The sequence below is a fragment of the Dipodomys spectabilis genome, unplaced genomic scaffold (assembly GCF_019054845.1).
Source record: "Dipodomys spectabilis isolate Male_0828 unplaced genomic scaffold, ASM1905484v1 ptg000422l, whole genome shotgun sequence".
Taxonomy (NCBI): Eukaryota; Metazoa; Chordata; class Mammalia; order Rodentia; family Heteromyidae; genus Dipodomys; species Dipodomys spectabilis.
In genome coordinates this window covers 5,486,608-5,510,580 of record NW_024871099.1, presented here as the reverse complement: position 1 = coordinate 5,510,580, position 23,973 = coordinate 5,486,608, and the positions used below count along the sequence as shown (strand labels likewise).

The window sequence follows — 23,973 nt, the reverse complement described above, 5'->3', positions numbered from 1 at the left end:
CCATGGAATTATTTCTCCCAGGACTAGCCCTGGGTGCAGCAAAGTGTCCTAGATCTAACCAGTTTCCTCTAAAGGCCCTCCACCAGGTGACTGGCCAGGGACATAGGCTCTGACCAAATTAGAACTAATCAGATCCTCTTTTGATGGGAAGCTATAAATACACAAAGCTGAGTGTTGTTCTCCTTTTTGCTAGATGTGGAGAAAACTTGTTGACAGAAAAGTATGACTTTTTTAATGCAAATGGAAGCTAAGGAGTTTTGGTAGCTTGAATGGAGTTTGACATTGCTTGAAGATAGTCATAACCAAGGGATCTGCAGATAGAACCAGCAAATTTCTTTCTGGCTTTAAGCCAGTTAGAAATAGATTTCTGTCACTTACAATTTAGCCTCTTACTAGGGCAGTGTGCCTCTAACAGGCCATCTCCCCTAGCCATGACTAACCTTTAATCCAGGGCAATGGAAGCTCAGCTCAGAATGGAGGAGCCAGGGGGGACATGTTCTGAGCTACTTGGCACAACTGTAGGGCCTGTTGAGATATGCCAATTCTGCCCTGCCTGAGGCTCACTCCCTCACTTCTTTCCATTATGCAGGATACCTCAGAATCCTGGAATGTCCCCTCGCTTTCTCATTGGTTTCTTGGGTTCACTAGAGTTAATCCTTTGCAAATAAATTGCACAATTCTGGGCTCTGAAGAAGTCACACATATTGCATGCAAATGCTGGCCTGGTCATTAATTTCCTGATCTGACAAGTCATTCAAGGCTGGGAATGTAGGTTAGTTGTAGAGTGCTTGCCTAGCATATATGAAGCTCTGGGTTTGAGTCCTCAGTACCACATAAACAGAAAAAAAAAAAAAAAAGAAAGAAAGAAAAAAAGAAGTGGCACTATGGTTCAAGTAGTAGAGTGCTTTTTTGAGCAAAAGAAGCTCAGGGACAGTGCCCAGGCCCTGACTGACAATGGACTGGAAAAAAAAAATTAATTTCTATGAGTCTTAGTTTCTTTCTCTGCAGAATGGAGACTGATAGGATCCTTTCCTGGGCCTGTTGAAGGACTGTAAGACAGAGAAGCACTTGCCCCAGAGTTTGGGCATTATTACTGAACTACGTTATTATTTAACAGTAATGCTTCCCTACCTCACGGGTCCGGAAGATGATCCGGTATTGGTACTGAGGTCCATGGTCCTTGTGGTCTTCCAGCTTCTCTCTTTTGATGCTCACAGCCACTGGCCCCAGCTTTTCATCCACACCAAAGTAATTGGCATGTTCTGCAAAGGGAGAGTGGGTGTCTTTAGTTAGCTTGAGAGGACCCAGCCTACAGTGGGCCTGCTGATTGAGTGATGGAGGAGTGAGACCCTAGCTCATGTCTAGACACAACCACATTCTATGGCTGAAATCCTAAGAGGCAAAAGCTCAGCTTTCTGTACCAACTCTGTCAAGTCACAGAAGTGTTCTGAGTTTCACTGCTTTCATCTGAGAAAGAGGGGCCCAGATAAGAGAGCTCAGGTGAGGTGATAGGAAGCTACAATTATAAAAACTTAGTTTTACAGTGTGACTGTGATTAATCTTGGGTTTGCAAACGGACTGTTTTTGCTGTCTGTTAACCCTCATGAAGTGGTTATTCCTCCTTCTGCAGTCCAAATCTGAGGTGAGATTAGAAATGTGGCCCAGGCCAAGTCACTCGGCAGCATTCCAGCAGTAGTAAAATGGGTTTAAAATGAGAATGAACCTGTATGAAAAATGACTAAAGCCAAAAAAAAAAAAAAGGCTGGGTGTGTGGCTCAGGTAGAAGGGTGCTTGCTTGGCAAGTGCAAGGCCTGAGTTTAAACCTTAGTTCACCAAAACAAACAAACAAGTCTGAATTTCAGGAGAATCTTACAAACTGAGAAGACTGGTAATACTGGCTTGTCTGCCTTTCCAACGGAGGTGGAACTGGGCAGAAACCATTCATTTCTGTATGTGGTTGGCCTGGGTCTGGGGTCTCTTATGTGGCCATGCTGCTTCCAGGGATTGTTTGCCAGCAGCCAAGTGCCTGCCAGACACAAAGCCCATCTCTCCCTGGTGTCCCCCTCCATATGAATCTACAACATACCCTGTCCTGGATAGCCCCCATTATTATCTCCTCTCAATAACATAGTGAGTACACACAAGAGGCCAGAGAAGCTGCAAACACCTTGTGACATTAGGGCTCTCCCTGCTCAGGGCTCTTGTGGCTGCACCTTACTCGGGAAAGATGAGTACCTACCACAGCCTTGGGATTCCCATCCGTCCTTGTCACCTCTCTGCCACTCTCCCTCAGTCACTGTCCCAAGAGCACTGGCCTCCCCCTGTTCCTCCAATGGCCAGGACTCTGGTACTTTTTGTTCCTAGTGCCACAAACACCATTCCTAATTACCCCCCCTCCCCCATGGCTCTGCCCATCCTCCACTGAAGCCTGCCTTCCAACTCTTCCCTTTCTCTTCACCCTTCTCTTTAGTACATAGTGCCTTGTGGCACACCTTGTGGACGTTATGGATTTATCTTGCTTTATGATTTACCTTGGCCCCCTTAAGACTTAAGTTACATGCTAGGAAGGCAGGGTTTTGGTCTGAAGGGGGTCAATACTTCACCCCAGGCTATACAGAGTGCTGTACCAAACCCACATTTGCCAGATTAACTGTGGGTCTCAAGTGTTCAGATGTGTCCAGGTGCTAGGATGTGGCTCACTGTGTATCCCCAGGACCCCTCCCCAAGGAGGCAGCTCCCATTTCCAGGCTGAATGAATGAAGGTCTCTGGGACAAGTCGAGGCCCTGCCCTCTCTCCCTCCTGGTTACCTTTGCCCACGAAGTAGTCCTGGTAGTAGCGGGCGCCCAGGTCCACGTGCTCGATGCTATACTGCCGCGGCCGGCTCTGCGTGCGCTGCTGCTCCTTGGGCACCTCGAGCACGGCGATGCTGGCGTTGGTGCGGAGGGCGCTCAGCGCGGGCTCAGCAGGGAGCGGGTCGCAGCCACCGCTGCCGCCCGGGGAGCCGGCCGAGGCCCGGGAGAAGCTCACGTTGCGCTCGCGCTCCCCGCCGATCTCGTTGCGGAAGTGCGGGCAGCTGAGCAGCAGGTCGTTGCTGGTGTCGTCGCCCAGGTCCTGCTCCAGGTTCTCCTTGCAGTTCAGGTCCTCCGTGCTGGTGAAGGCGGGGTCCAGGCCGCCCAGGCTGTGGGCCCGCGATGCCGCCGACGCCGAGGCCGCGGCTGCTGTGAACGACGACGACGAGGACGACGCCATGGCCATGGCAGAGGCGGCGGAGGCGGCCGAGGCCCCGGTGGTGGTGTTGCGCCGCTGGGCCACCGAGCCCCGGTTGGCGGCTGCCTCGTTGAGGTCGAACAGCATGCTCTGCACGTCGAAGTGCGCGAAGCTCTTCTGGCAGACCCACGGGCGGCCGGGCTCCGGGGGGCTGCGGCCCTCCTCGGCCTCCCCCTCGGCCTTGCCGCTGCGCAGCTTCCGGAAGATGGACGCGTCCAGGGTGGCGGGGGCGTCGGCGCCCGCTCCGGGCCCGCGGCCGCCCTTCTTCCGGCCTTTCTCCTTCTCCTTCAGGGGCTGCAGCGGCAGCAGGCCGTCCGGGGTCGACTGCCCGCGCCGCGGATCCGCCTTGACCCCGCGGCCGCCCGCTGCATGCGGGGTGAGCTCGCCCCCTCCACCGCAGCTGCCACCGCCGCCGCCGAGGAGGCGGGAGCCCCGCGTGCCTGCCGTTGCCGCCGCGGCCGCCACCGCGTCAGGCTGCTCGCTGCGGAACTCGTTGAGGATGTCGAAGAAGCTCTGCTCGGGCACGGCCTGCACGTCGATGGAGGATGTGCTGCCGTACTCCCGGAAGAGGGGCAGCGCCCCCGCCAGCCGAGCACCCCGCGCCTCCGCCCCCGGATCCTCAGCCGCCGCCGCATCGCACTCGCTCAGGGTGATCTCGCTGCTGCTGCGGTGTCGCAGGGGCAGAAAGGCCCGGCCCGGCGACCTGGGCCACCCGTCCTGGAACTCCACGTCTTTGGACCTTCGCCGGGACAGTCGGTGGAAGGCTCTGGACCCTGAGGCCACTGGGGCGCTGGTGGTGCTGGCCGGTCCATTCTGCAGGCTCCTCAACGAATGGGTCACCTTGGAGGTGGCCTTGGCACCATCTGCGTCCTGCGAGGGGCTGGGATTGTTCAGCTCTCTCAAGGCCTCTCGCTTGGGTGGCCAGTCGGCCACTCGTGCTCGGACGCCCATCTTGGGCATGGCGGGAGTGGTGGGGCTGGGGCGAGTGGTGGCGGCTGAGCTCTCCCCGAGAGGCTGGGACATGCTGCCATTCTGTGCCCAGAAGCCCATGGGAGTGTAGTCTCCCGTGTGCGGCCCAGGGAGGACATCGGCGCCCCTGGCCCCACAGGTGGCTGCCAGGTCCACACCATCATTGGGAAGGGGCCGATAGGTGGTCATAGTCCAAGGGCACTAGAGTGCTGCTGGCCCCCCAGGAAGCTGTGGTGCAACTCTCTACGGGGTCCCCTGGCCCTCAGCCATTGTTCAGGGCCGCCAGTCCTAGGATGAAGGATGCTGGCCCCTGAAACCCGATGTGAAGGTTGTGAGGCTGTGGAGTCCAGTTCTCCACCATCGCTGTGCACAGCAGAGCCAGGGCAATCTCAGCAGGCTGAGGGGCTGCAGGGGGGGCTCCAGACAGAGAAGCTCAGGAGGGCAGAACAAGCAGCAGCGCTGAGCACAAACTGGCAGGCAGCAAGGATGTCTCCCCTGCCATGCTGCAGGGGAAGAGAAGGAAGATGTGAGATGCTTTGTACATCATGTATATGCTATATTGCTACCAGAGAATGGGAAATAATTGTTGTTGTTGTTGCTGTTTTGGGATGGTTTTACTCCTTTTTAAAACCTTTCTTATTATGGAGATTACCAATCACTCTCAAAAGCAGGGAGAATTATGATGAGCTACACCACTAACAGTAACAACTGTTACAGATACTTGTCATTCTTAGTTCTGTTCACCCAATTTTTTTTCCTTTTTTTTCTTTTAGTTTTTTTTTTGGGGGGGGGGAGGGGCCGGTCGTGGGCCTTGAACTCTGAGCCTGGGTGCTGTCCCTCAGCTCTTCAGCTCAAGACCAGCGCTCTACCACTTGGGCCACAGTGCCACTTCCAGTTTTCTGGTGGTTTATTGGAGGTAAGAGTCTCACAGACTTTCCTTCCAGGGCTGGCTTTGAACCATGATCCTCAGATCTCAGCCTCCTGAGTAACTAGGATAACAGGTTGAGCCACTGTCACCCAGCTGATATAACATTTTATTTTCTGTGGTTTTAAGGATTAAACCCAGAGATCTGCCACATGTTACATAAGTACCCTACCATTGAGCAATAATCCTCAAACCTCACAGTACTTTCCAGTAAATTCCAGACTTTAGGTGATTTTACCTGCTACACGATTGAGCTACAGTGTATATGGGTAAGTTTTTGTTTTAAGTTGAAACCTCTCTGTAGAACTACTTAAAGATAATAAAAACATAAGTAAGAACAAAAAACAAAAATCTAAGATTTCATTATCATACCCATCTAAATGGTCAATTATTATGTTAAAATACCCTGTCTGTATTAGATTTCATCGTCTCAAAGCGCTCCTGTGCTGAGTCGCTCAAAGGAGGGGATCACACTCCATATTTCTTGTCCCTTCCACTCCATAGCAGCCACCTTCCTTTACTTTGATGTTATACTTGTTGAAGGAATGGGGTCGCTTGTCCTTTGCACTTTCCACTTTTAGGGTCCCTGTGGTGCCATTTGACATGTTCCTCTGCCCCTGAATTTCCTGTGAACTGGTGGCCCCACATAGAGGGCTGATTGCTGCCCATCTGCTCTGCAGCCTGCTGGCCCCAGCTGCTCTGCCAGCAAGGAAGTGAAAATGATGGATGAGTCAACAGGAGCCCTGCTGGATTTGGGGGAGGGTAGCTGCAGAGAAATGTCTCCAGCCATCTTGGTGATTGACAGATATGGTGAGCTTTAGGGTTCTTTGCTAAGATCTCCCTAGCGACTCCTCTGTGCTCAAGAATGAAACCCAAACACGTTCACTCAGTCCACAAGTTCACGCCTGGCTTCTGCCAGCCACCTTGATCTCCCGACTTGTCCCCCCTCTCCACAGTCCTCCCCCTCCTCCATCCCTTGTCCCCCAGGCAAAGCAAACACTGTCACCTTAGCCCTCAGGCTCACCTATCTTCCCCTTACTCTCAGAGCCAGGTCCTGAAAGGCTCTTTTCTTAGTCCCCTCTTTCAGTCTATACACTCTTGCTGCCTCAGGACCCTTGGCCTTGTCATTCCTGCCACTCCTTCCCTTATAGGATAACTCCTTCTCAAGACTACTTTTTCTATCTGATCTTACCTTCTCACAAACCTGAGCATGACCTGTCTACTCCCTTGCCTAAGGTCTCAAAGCACGTGAATTTCTCTTTGGTACCATGTAATTCATAGCCTGCCAAATGCAAACTGTCGTGGGCACTGAACACTGAGTCTCCATCATGGCTGCATCCCCAGCTCAGGCTGACACATGGACACCTGTTAAAGTTGGAAGGAATATTTGGACTAAGTGGGGGAAGTGGGTATGGGGAAGGCACCAGGACCTCCTTCCCAGGTAGCCTCTCTATCCAGCTAACCTCAGTGTCCTCCCCCAATCCTGTCCAGGCATTCTTTTTTTTTTTTTGGGTCTGGTTGTGGGGCCTGAACTCTGGGCCTAGGCGCTGTCCCTCAGCTCTTCAGCTCAAGGCTAGCGCTCTACAACTTGAGCCACAGCGCCACTTCCGGCTTTTTTTTTTTTTTTTTTTGCTTATGTGGTGCTGAGGAATCAAACCCAGGGCCTCATGCATTGCAAGGCAAGCATTCTACCACTGAGCCACCTTCCCAGCCCCTGTCCAGGCATTCTTCCTGCAAGGAAATGTGATCTGGTCACTGTACTGGAGGCTCAATAGGCCCCAAAGCTCTAGACAGCTTACAGTTGGATAGCAAGGTGGCACTGGTGGCATGATGTTTCCTCCAGGCATGGATCTGGTGATTCAGCAGACTATGGGCCCTAAGAAGTCATTCACCAAAAGGCAACCAGTATTTAAGGTGCATTCATTCACCTCCCACTCCACACTCCCACAACAAACGCCTGCTGCACTTACAAATCATCCAGTCAAAAAAAGCACTAAAAACTTCATCTTGTTACTATTTACTAGGCATGTATAATACATTCATTTATTCTGCAAGGCCTAAGCATTGGAAATCCATCCACTTAGTTGATGGGTTTCTTTTGCTTTACCACATGGGACTGTATCCCCAGCCCAAGTATCCATTAAAAGCTTGACAGCTGATTTGAGATGCAGACAGAATACTAGAGGATAAGAGGCACACAGAGAGAAAACAGAAGAAAACATGACACAGGACCTGAGGGTAGCTGAGAACAGGGAGGAGATACAAGCTGGGATAGGCCTAGCAGGGAAGGAGGTATAAGGGAGGGAAGGTGCAACAGATGTCTGGGTTGCAGGTGTGATTTGGGAGGACCAAGAAGTCACTAGGGCTGGATGCTGCTGAGGAGGTCATATGTGGTCATGACTGGACTCTGTCTAGTTCTATCCACTCCTGGTTGCCCCACTTACCTATATATCTGGTGTGCAATTTAGGGACTATTATGATTTATATCTAGAATGGTCCCCAAAGGCTCCTTGCTAAAGGATCTGTTACCAGCTTGTGGCTGGTTCTATCATGAGGTGATGGACTTTTAGGAGGTGGGGCCTAGTGGGAAGAAGTTAAGTCACTGGGGATGTGGCCTTGAAGGGGATCTTGGAGCTCTGTCTCCTTTCTTGCCTTGGAGACATTTGCAGGAAGTATTTCAGGGAACCTTGTCTAGTCCTGTTGGCCTAGTGTTTTCTCCACTGGGCAGAGTCCTTCCCTCTGCCTACCGAGTTCTCAGGGGTCTGCAGGGGTCTAATGTATCTGTCCTTACATGTGAGTCAGGGAGGAGAACTAATATGATGCTGGGATTAAAAATAAGGAGGGCTCTAACACGCTCTGGCTATACTGTAGGAATGGCTGGTATGCACATTTCACAGATTGGCAGGATGATGATGTGGCCAAGTCTCGCAGGTGACAGGTAGAGCAGTTGGGATTCAAACCTCAACAGTCTGGCTCCCACCCTTTGTCACGACAGACTGACCAAGCAGTTCTCAGAAATGTGTTGGGGGACTTTGTGACACAAGTCTCTTCAAAATCAATTCACATAGGACAAGTTAGAGAAAGTCAGCAACAACTGGGATATTTCAGGATGAGGATTGTGTCTCCCCGCTCAGCTCTCTCAGGCCTCCTTGGAAGTCTGTACATACTTGGATCATGAAGCCTATATCAACAACAGAGGCCTCAATCATGGCAGTGAAAACCTGTACTTTCCTATTTAATGGAATCTTCCTATTTAACTGAGATCTTCCCCAGCATTGAGAAGAGGCCTGCATTTCCACATGTAATAACAACTAGCCCAGGTAAGGGCAGCTGTTTATCACTGCTATTTCTACCTGGCCAGGTACCCACTGGGTCAGAGGTCCTTAGTGACCTATCCTGCTTTGAAGGGTATTAAGTCAGTACAATTTTTTTTCTCCACATCAGAATTTTAGGCATGGACTCCACCATATTTTATTTTATTTATTTTTTGGGGGGGTCCGGTCATGGGGCCTGAACTCTGGGCTTGGGCGCTGTCCCTCAGCTCTTCAGCTCAAGGCTAGCGCTCTACCACTAGAGCCACAGCGCCACTTCCGGCTTTTTTCTTTTTGCTCATGTGGTGCTGAGGAATTGAACCCAGGGCCTCATGCATGCAAGGCAAGCGCTCTACCACTGAGCCACCTTCCCAGCCCCTCCACCATATTTTACACCAGCAATTTCACCTCCAGGAATCTTTCCCTCAGACTGTCCATCACTGAATATCAAGGAAAGTACATGGTGATTCTATGCAGGAGCATATTACACTGCTGTAATATAGAAGAGCTGTCAACAGCACTGGACATAGTGGTACATGCCTATAATCTCAGCTGCAAGGGAGGAGGGAGTAGAGTAGAAGGATTGCTGTTCAAGACCAACCTGGACAAAAGCCAAATAAACTAAAAGCAAAAGGACTGGAGACATGACTCAAGTGCCTAGCAAGTACAAAGGCCTAAGTTCAATCCCTAGTATTGGAAAAAAAAAGAGCTGAGTGACTTTGAGTGGCCACTTCTGGGAGCACAAGATAACTATATCAAAGCAACGTTGAGCTTTGAGTTCTGTGTACCAGATGCCCACACTGTACAAAGAGGGTGAGTAGAACTCAGTCTAGAGTTTACTACATATATGCAAGGCATATGCCAAGTGCTTCCAGCTGGATTTCAGTTTTTAAAGTGAGCATGTGCAGGAAAACCCAGGCACAGTGAAAACATGCTCCCAAAGTCCCCAGCTTCAATAATGTAGTCACAAATAGGACACACGGTATGGAGCATGGTTTAGTGGCAGAGCCTAGCATGCACAAGCTAGCACTGAAAAAAAAAAAAAATAATGGGGCTGGGTACTGGTGGTTCATACTTGTAATCCTAGCTATTCAGGAGGCTGAGATCTGAGGATTGTGGTTTGAAGCCAGGCAGAAAAGTCTTTGAGACTCTTATCTCCAATTAACCACCAAAACACTGGAAGTAGAGCTGTGGCATAACATGGTAGAGCATTAGCCTTGAGAAAAAGCTCAGGGACAGTACCTGGACCCTCAGTTCAAGCCCTATAACCAACAACAACAAAAAAAAAAAAAAAAAGAGAAAAAAACCAAAGGGCTCACTAGTTCCACAGTGGGTGTATTCCAACAGCTGCCTGGGGCTTTGGGTGCAGAATCTGACCAAGTGTACAGCTTTCCAAAAGCAGAGTCTTAGGTGATCTGGAGAGATGCTCACACTCCATCATATGTTCATATGCACCCCCCACCATCCTGTGAAATCGATGTGTTCCCTTACATGCTTATACTGCTGTATCTCCTCTTTGTTTTTATTTTGGTATAATTGAATTCACATAGGTCACAATTGAATGCTTAAAAAGAGATGGCATTAAAAACAAGAAAAGATCACTGTCTTCATTGTTCTTTTCTCATCTGTCACCAAACCTTGGAGGTCTTTTGCAATGCAACAGTTGTACCACAGAAGGCAGAGCAAAGAGCCACCCAGGTTCAAATCCCAGGAGGTCATCACCTAGCTAGATCTTGGGTAAACAAGATCTAGCTTGACTAAACAATTCAGTTTCCCTATCTATAAAATGAAGATAATGATATGGCTTGACTCAGGAAAGCCATTAAAGTTGTTACCTTAATCTCAGTCAAGTGGGGTGCCAGTGGCTCCCTCCTGTAATCCTAGCTACTACTCAGAAGGCTGAGATATGAGGATCACAGTTTGATGCTAGCTGGGGTAGGAAAGTCCATGAGACTCTTTTTTTTTTTTTTTTTTGGGTCCGGTTGTGGGGCCTGAACTCTGGGCCTGGGCGCTGTCCCTCAGCTCTTCAGTTCAAGCGCTCTACCACTTGAGTCACAGCACCACTTCCGGCTTTTTTCTTTTTGCTTATGTGGTGCTGAGGAATCGAACCCAGGGCCTCAGGCATGCAAGGCAAACGCTCTACCACTGAGCCACCTTCCCAGCCCCTCCATGAGACTCTTACCTCCAATTAACTTCCAAAAAGCCAGAAGTAGAGCTGGGGTTCAAACAGAGCACTAGCCTTGAGCCCAGGAACAGTACCCAAGTCCGGTTAAGTCCCAGGACCAGGAAAAAAAATTAGTCAAACTATACACCTCTGGGCTCAGGGACTAAGCAGCCCTGGGTGCCTCTCTTTGAACAACTGGAGATTCAAGCTCTCCTTCCCAAAACCCTAGGCCCTGGCTTAGGAGGTGGCCCTGTGTGGCTCTGTCTCTGTGTGGCTGCGGGGGGTGGGGTGTAATGGGGGTGTCCCTTGCAAAGCACATGTGGCTTGGACATCTTGTTCCAATTCTGGGCATAGTCCTACTCACTTCAAACGAGACCTTGAAACACACAATTGGGAAGTGATGCTTCCTGGCATGTTGAGCACACACCCTGGCCCACCCAGGAGTGGCAGCCATGGCTGTGGAGCTCACAGGATGCCACAGAGCTAGGCAGGGTCTGAAGGCCAGATGAGGGGCCTATTGTTGGATAGCTGCTTTGGGGGAGATTTTTCTTTTCTTTTTTGGTTGTGGGGCTTGAACTCAGGATCTGAGAGCTGTCCCTGAACTTTACCCCCTACCTCCCCAGGCTAGCTAGCATTCTATCACTTGAGTTACAGCTCCATTTCTAGGGTGTTTTGTTTTCTCTAGGTGGTTAGTTGGAGATAAGAGTCTCACAGCCTTTCCTGCTCAGGGTTGGCTTTGAACCACAAGCCTAAGATCTCAGTCTCCTGAGTAGTTAGGATTAACAGGCTTGAGCCACCAGTGTCCTGCTTAGGGGAAACTTAATTGAGGGTCATCACTGCTTCAGGCTACCCCTGAAGGATCTTGCTGGCTCTAGTCCAACTCCATAACAAGCCCTAGGCACTGGTTGGTTATGTTAACAGGAAAACTTTCTGGTGAATGGCTGTGGTCCTGTATCTTGTACCCATACTCCCCCAGTTATCATTGTGTGGGGGAAACATTGGGTCTCACAGGAGATATGGAAACCCAGGCAAAGGTTAAATATTTAGAAGGTCTCTTGCTGGGTTTGCTGCTGAGGCCACTAAGTCTCCTATGTGGAAGATGGTGTCCTGTCAGTACGAAGTCTGACTTGCAAACTAATCCCAGCTAATTGCCATTGAAGCCTGCTAAGATCACATCTGCTGAGCCTGGAGATTAAATCAATATTTGACAGTCCTGATTAAACAGACCAGGGAATCCTTGTAAAAGAACATCTGCGAAAGCCCTGTTCTCTCCATTCTGCTCTTGGGGGGCCCGGCAGGGGCATCTTGATTCTGCACGTCCTCATGTTAGGCTTGCTTTGGGGCGAGGGGACAGCAATTGGAGCCCCCAGGAGTGCCATGGCCAGGAATATTCCCTGTGGGAGAGCAGCGTGGGCAAGTTGTCACACAGATGGGCCTTGTCTCCTGGGTGGCACTTAGCCACCAGTCATCATCTCTCTTCCTAACCTACCCCAGTCAGTTTGCCTTTTTGTGTGTGTGTATCCATGTTGGTACTGGAGCTTGAACACAAGACCTGGGTACTGTCCCTCAGCTCTTTTGTTCAAGGCTAGCACTCTACCACTGAGCTACAACTCCACTTCCAGCTTTTTGGTGGCTAGAGATTAGTCTTACAAACTTTGCTGCCTAGGCTGGCTTTGAACTGTGACCCTCAGTTCTCATCCTCTTGACTAGCTTGGAGGCACTCAGCTATGATATAATTTTTTTTTCAAATATTTTCCATTCATGGTAGCTAGAAGCCACTGATATAGAGCCTGGGGATACAAGGCTATGTTTACATTTTATATACCTCTACATGTATGCTATATTTCACAGTAAGAAAAAAATGGTTTGGTTTCTTTGAGACCGGGTGTCCCTGTTTCTACTGGGATTACAGGCTTGTGCCACCATACACAGTTTACAATAATGAGATTTTAACAAGTCTTTTGTATTGAAGCCTGGTGTGAGAGCACACGCCTATAATCCTGGGGTTCAGGGGGTGGAGGCAGGAGGATCACATTCCAGTTCTAGGCCTGCTGGGGCAAAGTTAGAGAAACGCAGTCTCAGAAACAAAAGAACAGGGAGTGTGGCTAGTGATAGAGCATTTGCCTAGCAAGTGTAAGGCCCTGGTTTTGATCCCCAGTAAAAAACAAAGACAAAAAGTAGGAAAAAAGTCTTTTGCATGACCAGTTTATAAAAAAGAGATTATACTCATATACACATTTTAAACACTAAGTTATTTGATCACTTTGAGGATAAATTAGCTTTGTGAGTTTGCATTTGTACAATACAAGCACATACATGAGCTGTCAAACACACACACACACACACACTTATGTGTGCATGCTTGCAAGACTACCCAGGTCCTCTAGCTCTTCAGGCCTTAGACTACATTCTCCCCTACACCAAGTTTCTCTCCCACAACTGTCAGGGCCAAGTCTCCTGTCTGAATTCAAACCTGGGCCTGAGGGAGATGGTGTACTTCCTTCAGCCAGGACGAGGCAAGGGTTGGGCTGCATCCACAGAGGTAGTCTTAGGACAGCTGGGGACAGAGAGGCAGTTCGAAACTGAGAGAAGTTTCTGCCTTCCTTCCATAATGAAGAGACAGGTGGGTACCAGGGCTGGAGAATAGGGAGGCACATATACTCCAGCCTAGTTTCTGCAGCTGTGCCACAGAAGGTTCTAGAAGAGCTGTAGTTCTGACCCAAGACAGGGTGCAGAGCCTCTTCTCAGGCCTGCAGGTCTGGAGGGAAGGTGTCGAAGGCCACTACTATTCCATTTGTACAACACGGTAATCCAGGGTCCCACCCTGGGACTACATAGCACCCAGGAAAGGGACAGGGTAAGGCAGAAGGAGACAGGCTGGCAGGCCCAGAGAACCCTCAGAGGCCAGGAGCTGGCTTCCCTGGAGTGTGGACCAGCCCAGGACATAGGAAATGGGCTTCTCTCCCAGGACAATACACTTTGAAAAAATGCTCCCAGTTGGTGAACCTTCCTAGAGGCAATTTGGCAACAGTTTTCAAAAATGTTCTAACTCTCTGAACAAGTAATGCTACTTCTGGGAACTGATCCGAAGAAGAAAAAAATTAACAGTGTTAGTTATAAAGCCGAAGAAAAAACGAAAACAAAATAAAACAAAAAAATAATAGCAGCAACCCACATGACAGGAAGGGAAATAACTGCACACCCTAGGATGGTAAACACGCACACGTGCATTTTACTCTCTCCCAGAGTGAGAAAAGACAGACTTGAAAATTTGGTGTTGGGATGACCAATGAGTTTTGAAAATGTGTTGTTCTTAATACCTTCACATACCCACATCAGCTCTGGCTAAATCCATGTCCAATAAAGGCAAGTGAAAATGGACTAGAAGTGGAAGAAGAGGCCTCTCTCTGATAAAGCTATGACTTTCCTAGTAAAAAGAAGACCCTCAGCTGACACATCTCTTCCTTCCTGCATGTACCTGGAATGTCAATGCTGTCTCAGGCGGTATGGCATCCACCTTATTAGCATGAGGCTGGAAGCACATGGCAAGGAAGCAAAGTGCGGTGTTCAGAGGTCCGGAAGGGGCCCATTCCCTCTCAGGGGCCATTCAGTTTGATAGCTAAGAGTCTGCAGGGGAAAGGTTCCTGGTAAATGAGGCACCACAACTCCACGTGGCTTCTGCTGAGGTATGATACCTGGAGCCACAGCAACTATCTGGAAGAAAGGCCAAGATGACCTCAAGCAGGAAGCACAGATGGGACCCTGACATTTTGAGCTAAGGAAAATCCTAGAATGGCCTTCTTTCTTAGTTAAATAAGCCAGTGGAAGCTGATTTTTTAAAAATAATAATCAGAATGGAGAACAGGCATTAAATGAGCTTTGATTTTACCCTAAGTATACTAGAAATAGCTGTTCTGAGGGCCGGGAACATCCAGGTTTGTCTGCTGCTGTCACTCAGTAGGAGCATGGCAGGCACTCAGCTAGCGTTTGGTGGTGACCCTAGTAGACACATGACCTAGAGACTATATACCAAGTCCTTCAGAGCACTGGCGCTGGGCCGGGTGGGGTCTGAGGTCCCAGAACTGTAGTGACACTTCCAGGCCTCTGTGAGTCAGGGTGTTTCACCTCTATGAACCTTAGTTTCCTCATCTGTGAGTTATCACCTCCAGGATTACAGAGGAAGCTCAGACAATCACACTTGTCGATGCTAAGCTTCCCATGAAACTAGGGCCACATGTTAGGTTAGCCTCCGTTTGTTTGTCACATGAAGACTGTTATCTGTCTTATATGAAGTCTCATACAAATTCATGTTCAGTCATTTAGTTTGTTTTACCTTTTCTTTTCTTCTTCTTCTTCTTTTTTTTTTGGGGGGGTCCAGTCGTGGGGCCTGAACTCTGGGCTTGGGTGCTGTCCCTCAGCTCTTCAGCTCAAGGCTAGCGCTCTACCACTTGAGCCACAGCACCACTTCCGGCTTTTTTCTTTTTGCTTATGTGGTGCTGAGGAATCGAACCCAGAGCCTCAGGCATGCAAGGCAAGCGCTCTACCACTGAGCAACCTTCCAGCCCAATCACCTTTTCTTTTCTTCATGATTTAAATTGGTTATATGGAAGGATTTCAGTGTTACCTTTCCATGCTATTTTGGTTTTTGAGACAAGGTCTTGCTAGATAGCCTAGACTGACTTTGATCTCACTATGTAGCCTTGGCTGCCCTCACATTTGTGTTCCTCCTTCCCTCTGCTTCCAAGTGCCTGGATTATAAGCGTATGCCACTGCATCCAACTAATGTTCATTCTTCTCTTTGACTCAGTTCAGAGCACAGATTCCAAACTCAGGCTGCTGGGAGTTGAACCCTAGCATTGTTATATAACCTTGAACAAGTCACATTAGCTCCCTGTGGCTCAAGTTGCTCACTGGTAAAATGGGACCTACACTGAATTTCTTCTGAGGAGACCGAATTGAATCCTCAGCACTGAGGGGTAGAGGTGGGAGAGGGGAGGAAATGGAGAGGGGAGGCAAAAGGGGGAGGGACAGAAATAGAGAAAAGAGGAAGAGGAGGAGGAGGAAAGAGGGAGGAGGGAGGAGGAAGGGAAGAGGAGGGGTGAGGATAAGAGAGGAATAAGGGGAGGAACCTCCCTAGGGACATACTATTTTTGCTTTTTTAAATAAACTGCCAGCCAAATAGGCTTTGGCAGTCAGACTCTACTTGCCTCTTGTTTTGTGGTCAAGTGAGGGTGGAGGAGGCAGGAGGCAGAAACTAGACATAAGTCATTGTACTTCTTCAAAAGAAAACCGCACTTCTTTGTTCTCAAATGCCACAAAATCTGTTAGGCCTGACATAATTTGTTAACTTAGTTAAACTCTGGTTGGAGTCCCAGCTTGGAGGCCTCGCTTCACTGTGGGGACATTTGGTTGTCTCCTCAATTATTTTATTTTATTTTTTTGTCGGTTGTGGGGCCTGAACTTAGCCTGCACGCTGTCCCTCAGCTCTTCAGCTCAAGGCCAGTGCTCTACCACTTGAGCCACAGCGCCACTTCCGGTTTTTTCTGTTTATGTGGTACTAAGGAATCAAACCCAGGGCATGCAAGGCAAGCACTCTACCACTGAGCCACCTTCCCAGCCCCTCTCCTCAATTCTTATTGCTTTCCTCTTCCCCAGCTCTAGGAAGATGGATTGTAATTGGTAAAAGTTAATAGTAGGGGATGGTGGTGGTGGTGGCATTCCTCCAGTGATCTGATTGGTTAGTGGTGGAACATATGATGTAGGACCAACATGATGGTGGGACCAATTGTTGCCTGAAGGGAAGATTTATAACCCCAAGGGGGCTTTTTTCATTTTTCTTATTTCCTAAGAGCAAGTGGCCCCAGATGTTAGTAGAAGCCATTTTGGGACCAAGAGGCATAAGCAGAGTCCTCAGGAGGAAGTTAAAGCTGAGAATTTGAGTCCCTGAAAGACCTGTGGAGCTTCAGGTCTTACCCTGCTTGATGCTATCTAACCCTGGACTTCTAGACATATTCAGTGTCTTTACAATTTCGCTGGATGATAGTCATTTTTTTTTTTTAATTGTGAAGGGAGATCTCTGCCAGTAGGAGATAAGCATCAGAGGCAGCTACAGAAAGGGCCAGCTAATCCTTGTGTGTTTAGAACTTTCAAACTGCCTGTCCCCTCACTCTCCAGAGGCCACAAGCACAGTCCTCTTCATATGAAGCCTTGGGAAACCCTGCTGAAGCCAGGTTCCTATGTTCTGTGTTCCCTGATAATGGCAGGGGGAGAATCCCCAGCTGAAGTAGCTAAGGATGAGAGACAGGACCAGAAAGCTCTGGCTGGCTCTCCTGCAGCGGCTTTGTTCCTGAATCAAAGGTTGCCAAGTCTGGATTTGGGCCACTGCTGAGAGCCTGAGATGGCCTATGGCCCAAGGACCTCAGAGCAGGGACCTCCCAGGCTGCAGTGTGCAGCGCTGCTGTCAGAAGGAAGGGCAAGAGAACCAGGGGAAGACAAAGGAATGTGCTCTCCAGGGTCAGCCTACCCTGTCCAATCATCACTCTACCCACAGAGTTCTGCACCCCTGGACAAGTGATTACAATGGGAATGACTGCTCCACAAATCCATATAGTCGTAGAACTGTGGCATTAACACAAGAAGCGCTTAAGCACAGAGCCTGCTAGGTGCAGGTTCCAATGCAGCTATTGTATTATTATTTGATGGTTTGGAACTAATTCAAGCAGAGAACCACAAAAATAAAATAGTAACAATAATAACTACAACAACAACAACAACAACAACGATAATAAAAATGCAAAGTTTGGTGAGGACCCTCCTCAGCCTGAAACCCTTCTGTGGTTGGCCTCATGATCAATTCTAATCTCCTGCTCCTGACCTTCAACGCCCTAAGCACTGTCCTGTCCATCTCCTGGGTCTCCTGATCTGCATCCTCCCCACTCCTTTTCTCTCTCAGTCTCACTGGCAACTCCCCGCCCCCTGCCACCCAACTAGGAAAGCTATACTGTCAGTGTAACTTTTTGAAACAAGATGTTGCTACTTTACCCAAGATGGATTCAAACTGTTGATCCTCCTGCCTCAGACTCCCGAGTGCTGGAACTAAAGACATGCTATCCTATGCACAGCAAGTATTATACTGGCAATTTCTCTTCAAATGAGACTATAATAAGGAGAGATACCACATATACCTTTTACCTAGTTTGGGGAAGGGTAAAATTATATTATTACTCTAATGTAACATCATAACTAAGATATTGACAGCGATACATTCTAGTTTTACTTAGATTTTTCTACTCTCATCTGTGTGTGTACTCTTTTCTATATATGTTCATCAGATATATTCACCACAATCAAGGTAAGAACGCGGGCTGGAGATTAGGCTCAATGACCAAGTACTTGCCTAGCATAGTTGAGGCCCTGAGTTCTATTCCCAACACTGCAAAAAGGAGAGAAGAAAGGAGACAGGAAAGCCGGGGAGGGGAGGGGAAAGAAGACAAATATGGAGCTGGGGATGAAGTTAAGTGGTAGAGAGCTTACCTGGTATACATAAGGCCATAGGGTCTATTCCCAGTACCACAAAGTAAATAAGACCAGGTCCTTTACTGCAAAGAACCCTTGTGTTGCTGTTTGTAACTACCTACCTCTTTGCAATTCCTGATTCTAACCACAGACAACCAGCAATCTGTAATCCATTTCTGTAATTTTGCCACTTAGAAAATGTTACGTAAGTGAAATCATGGTGTACATAGCTATTTCAGATTGGCTTTTCGCACTCAGCACCATCTCCTAGTGGTTCACCAGAACTGCTGAGTCTTTTTTTTTTTTCAGTACTGAATTCTGAACTTAGGGCTTGAGTACTATCCCTTGGCTTTTGCAATCAAGGCTAGAGTTCTTCTATTTGAGCCACAGCTCCGCTTTTGGCTTTTTGCTGGTTAATTGATCCCTGGACTGGCTCTGAACCAAGATTCTCAGATCTCAGATCCAGATATGAACCTCTGGAAGCAGGCTGGAACTGCTGTCTTGATACTAGGCTCCCTTTCAGAGCAGCACCAAGGAGCCACCACAGCACGATCCTTTAACATTCTGCCTCCTGTAGCAAGTATATCTAGGCTGTTTCTAGTTTGGGTCAGGAAGAAAGCTGTTGTTATGCATCTGTGCAACTTTTTGTGTGACTCTTAAGTATTATTTCTCTGGGACAAATGCCCAAAGAATACACTGGTGGAGTTAGAGAACAGGTGTAGTGGGTTTTTTGGTCCAAGACTATTACTGGATATTTTCACTCACTGGCTGATGCTCTACCAACTGAGCCACATCTCCAATCCCACAAATTCAGTTTTTAAGGCAGTACTCATGTGCTTTTCAGTGTTGGCCACACTACTGTTTTTGTTTTGGTCAGTTGTGGGGCTTGAACTCTGGGCCTGGGCGCTGTTCTTCAGCTCTTCAGCTCAAGGCTAGCACCACTTCTGGTTTTCTGAGTGGTTGATTGGAGTTAAGAGTCTTACCAACTTTCCTGACTCGGCTGGCTTTGAACCACAATCCTTAGATCTCAGCCTCCTGAGTAGCTAGGATTACAGGTGTGAGCCACCGGCGCCCAGCTGGTCATACTACTTTACACTCCCATGGGCAGTGTCTGAAAGCCCCATGGTCCTGACAATTTTGCTTCATTTATTTGACAAAGATTGAGTAAGCAACTGCTATGTGCCAGCCACTGTTCCGGAGCTAGAGATACAATGATCAAGGCAGAATTCATATTACCCAGTAGGAGCTCATGGGCTAAAGAATGTAGCTTAGTTCTGGTAAGTGGTATGGCGACAATGAACAGAGTGAGGTGACAAGAAGGGGCTGCATGGTGAGGAGACATAGCAGAGTAAATATGGGGCAAGACAAGATGGGCTTGAATCCTGGCCCCATCTCTTCTACCTGTCTGGCTCAGGAAGGGACCTGACTTGTCTGTGCTTTGTTTCTCCCAGTGGGTCAGTAGGAGGTGAAGTGAGTGAATGCCCATAACATACTAGTGGCAAGGGTATAGTCTGGACCAGACCTACCTGTTCAAGGAGCACTGCCAGAGCAGCTCAGCCACCTAGGGCTGCTATGAGGGTTTCCCCAAGATGCATGTGACACAGGGGAGTGATCTGAAGGGAACGCCCTTCTCCAGAGCCCAAGCCCACCTGCTCTAAGAGTGGGAAGCTACGGGCCCAACAGAAGGGATAGAAAGGCCTCCACTTAACTAGCAGCATGCAGTGCAGCCACTTGAGGTCTCTGAGCTTCTTTACAATTTGGGAACCCAACACCAGTCCCAGGCTAGAGTCATGTGTACCGCTGTAGAGGGATAGAGACACAGGACTTTCCCAAATTCTGGGTCCACTAAGGAGCCATTTCTTGCTCATTGCCCAGAAGACAAATGTATCCTGGAAACTCCCCACCCAGGACCTAGCCCACAAAAGAGAACTGAGAGAATCAACTTGTATGGTATCTTATTTAAAAAAAAGGGAGGGGGGCTTGGAAGTTGGCTCAGTGGTAGAGCGCTTGCCTTGCATGCCTAAGGCCCTGGGTTCGATTCCTCAGCACCACATAAGCAAAAAGAAAAAAGCCGGAAGTGGCTCTGTGGCTCAAGTGGTAGAGCACTAGCCTTGAGCTGAAGAGCTGAGGGACAGCGCTCAGGCCCAGAGTTCAGGCCCCACGACCGGACCCCCCAAAAAAAGGGGGGGGAGGACTAAAAGGGGGACTGGGGAAGGAGGGTTGGCAGGTTGGGGTCTTGGAAGAAATACGGCCATCTTTGTGGGAAGCAAGTTGAGATCCTGTCTCTGGGTCATGAATCACTGGCGAGGCAGATCTGTTGTGACCTCTTTTCCTCAGCCTTACAGAGATCTGGGTGGATTAGCAAGCTGTTTCCTCTTCCCAGGATTGATGAGCCTAGAACCAGGGCACTTTCTCCTCAACAGAAACCTCCTTTCAACCCCGCAGGCAAGCAGCCAGATGACACCACAAAGGCGCCCCATGGGGGCAAGGCCAGAGTCTCTGACCCCAAACCTGGCTTGGAACCATCAGGACAAGACAGACTGTCCTAGGGGAGGAAGGGCACCTGGATATCAAGGATCGAAAGTGCACACAGGAGTTTATAATGAAACCAGGTCACTTCTTTCCCTCTAACCCTTCTGTGGCTCCCAGGGTTATGGGAGGAAAGTCTAAATCTCCCTCCATAGCTCACCTGGCCCCAGTGGCCACCCTTGCAGCCCTGCCACCCTTTCCCTTCCCTCATACTGCTTGGGGCACACTGGCTTCTATAACATACCCAGCATCTTCTCACCTCAGGGCCTTTACATAGGCTATCCTCACCACCATAAACACCCAGCCCACCCCTGTGTGAGTTTCTGTTCACCCTTAAATCTAGGCTTACAGGCTGTTTCTTTAGAAACACCTCCTCAGACCCTTCTGTCCCCACCCCACTCCTGGCTCTCTCAAGGCGTGCTGTACTTCTTCATGGCTTTATCACCTCAGGTAAATGAGTGATTATTTGGTATCTATTGCCTGCTCTAGATGGTGAGGGCCTTGAAGTCAGAACAATGGGTATGCTAGCTAGCACTGCTTCTGTCAGTGGTTATTTACATGGCACTTGTTGTAATTACTCATATTCTTTCTCCTGTACTCAACTACGAGCTCCAGGATGGTGAGGATCCCCTTTGTATTACCAGAGGGCTAAAAAGGCCTGGCATAGGATAAGTAGGTACCGAATAAATACCACACCAGTCTATTGTGGCCATGATACTGCTACTTACTGAATTCCTAGGAGAGGAGCCTCTTATATTCCCTGTCCCCTTGTAGCTAATGCAGAGCCAAGTGACTAGCTCTGAGTTCGAATGGAGGTGAAGGTGCTGCTTCTGGGCCTTATGGTCTGAGCCTGGCCCTGAGACCCCACACTCTTTTTTGCTTGGTGTGTTGTATCCAGTAACGGGGGGGCCCCACTGTAGAGATCAAGACAGGGAGCCTTGTCAGCCAGGGCCCTGATGTTCAGTCAAGTTCCACTACACTTGACCTGACTAGTGTGGCAAGTGCAAAATGGACATTGGTGGTACTTGTCCTGTGGGATTTCAGGGTTAATTTGTTACTGCTGCGGAATCTTGCCTGTCACTGTCATGCTGTGAAGGATAAAGATGACTGGAGGCAGAGACCTGGTGATCAGACTGGAGCCAGGAGCAAGCCTCCAGCTGCCAGGTGAACTGCAGCAAAAAGGGAGACAGCCCAGTGGCCCCTTGGGAAGTGCCACGCTCACTTCCCGATGGTACGGATGAAAGGACCCAGAGTCTCTGATGCCTTCAGACAGCAACCGCTTCTGTGTGGCGGAGTCATAAAACATGACTCCATAGGGATCATGGCCAAGTTCCAGTCCCTGGGGACAGGGGAGGCGGCTTTTCAGAAGCCAATGACACCCTGGAAAGCCCTGTTAGCTGGAGGACGCTGAACCAGCAAGGATGCATGAAGGACCTGGGCTAATGCATGCTGACAACCCTCCTTCGGAATCACCCACTGGGGCTCTGCCCTCCCGCTCTCTCCCAGAGAATAAATCACACTGTCAGGTCTAATGTGGGACTTGGCTGATGGGCTGAGCAGAGCATCCATGCGTTCTGGCCACAGAGGTCAAGGGCAGCCCTCACTTTCAAGGCCAGTGCTGAAAGGCCTGGGGAACGACACGAGAAATGGGACTAGAAGGCCAACAGCTGTAGGCTTCATATATGTGCCAAAGAAACTCCTGTTGTTGATCTTCCCCCCACCCCCACCCCCCACCCCTACCCCAAGGAAAAAACATTTCCTGGCCCAGGACTCACTGTAAAAGTCAGGTTCCCAGGACATAGTCCTGCTTGTGCTGACCATACTAGCTCAGGCCTGGTCATAGATGAGCATGTTTATACATTTGTGAGGTGTCACAAAGGTAGCACCTTTCAGAATGGGGATTAAGCAGTCGCACCTCTTACCTCAGCAAAGACTAATGAGCAGAAGTTGCCACCAAGATTATTGTCATTATTATCATTGTCATCTGTAGCAGCACCACCACTATTGACTAAGTGACTACTTTGGGCTAAGTACTGTGCTAATCCCTTAAAATTCAATAGCACTTTTTTTCCCCTGGTATATGGTACTTAGGATTGAATTTAGGGTATCGGTACAATCTAACCTTGCAGGTACTCTTTGACGAACCATACTTCCAACCATACTTCCAGGCCTTTCACGCACTGGTTAATTTTCAGACAGTGTTTCACTTCCTGCCTTGGCACACTGCTAGACCCACAATCCTCCTATTTTTTTTTTTTTTTGCTTCCTGCTATAGAAGTTACATAATACCATGCTCTGTTTCTCTCAGTTGAGATGGAATTTCATCAGTTTCTGGAACAGGCTGGCTTGTGATCCTCCTGATCTCAGACTCCCACATCACTAGGATGACAGGAGTGCCCCACCATGCCCAAGATAGGGGCTGAGAAGAGGTCTTGTAAACTTTTCTCTTGGGCTTTCTTCAAATGACAATCCTCCCAATCTTAGTCTCCCAAAGTAGCTAGGATTACAAGTATGAGCCACCAGCACCCAGCTTCATAAGCACACTTTAATCTTAGATACAACCTCTGGAGAAAACAGATGCTCCCAGGGTTAACTAGTGGGTGGTTCAGTTGCAACAGGAACACAAGTTGGCTGGACTCTGGAGCTGGTCCTCCTGTTAACCCACTTTTGACTTCACTTCTTTTGAGAAGCTGATCTGGAAGTCTCAAGTCAAGACTAGGTGTTAAGTTGGTTTCCCACTGTCTTGTGATTTCTCCTTAGGACTTTGGCACTCTGGTCATTTATCTGCACAACTGCCAAAATTCTGAATGCCCTGGGAAACATGTCCAGCACAAGGCCAGGAATGAGGCCAGGCAAGTACTCTTCCACTGGAAAATGGAGGCCAAGATAAGTTTCTTGGGCTGTTTGTAAGCCCCTGAGAGACTACCAGGAAGAAGATGTGTCTGGCAGTGTTCACCTGGCCTGGCTTAGGAGCAGTGGGAAGGAGTTATACACAGGCAGAAGTGATTCAAAGAAAACATATTTTTTTTTTTTTTTTTTTTTGGGTCGGTCGTGGGGCTTGAACTCTGGGCCTGGGCGCTGTCCCTCAGCTCTTCAGCTCAAGGCGAGCGCTCTACCACTTGAGCTACAGCGCCACTTCCGGTTTTCTGGTGGTTTATTGGAGGTAGGAGTCTCACGGTCTCTCCTGCCCGGGCTGGCTTTGAACCGCGATCCTCAGATCTCAGCCTCCTGAGTAGCTAGGATTACAGGCGTGAGCCACCACCGCCCGGCTAAGAAAACATATTATTGATCA

At 49.0% G+C, this 23,973-nt stretch overlaps 1 protein-coding gene across 5 annotated transcripts in view; it reads right to left on the bottom strand.

Moving 5' to 3' along the window:
* Nucleotides 1-23,973, bottom strand: part of Sipa1l3 (signal induced proliferation associated 1 like 3) — a 157,140-nt gene that overhangs the window by 53,234 nt on the left and 79,933 nt on the right. For 3 of the 5 annotated variants that reach the window (XM_042668221.1, XM_042668219.1, XM_042668222.1), the window contains exons 1-2: nucleotides 2,809-3,441; nucleotides 1,132-1,262 (exon numbers count right to left, since the gene is read on the bottom strand). In XM_042668221.1, the coding sequence (XP_042524155.1) occupies nucleotides 1,132-1,262; nucleotides 2,809-3,355 (678 nt within the window). In that variant the 5' untranslated portion in view covers nucleotides 3,356-3,441. Of the gene's footprint in view, nucleotides 1-1,131; nucleotides 1,263-2,808; nucleotides 4,741-23,973 lie in introns of those variants that run through there. The other 2 variants (XM_042668217.1, XM_042668218.1) reach the window with 1 other exon arrangement.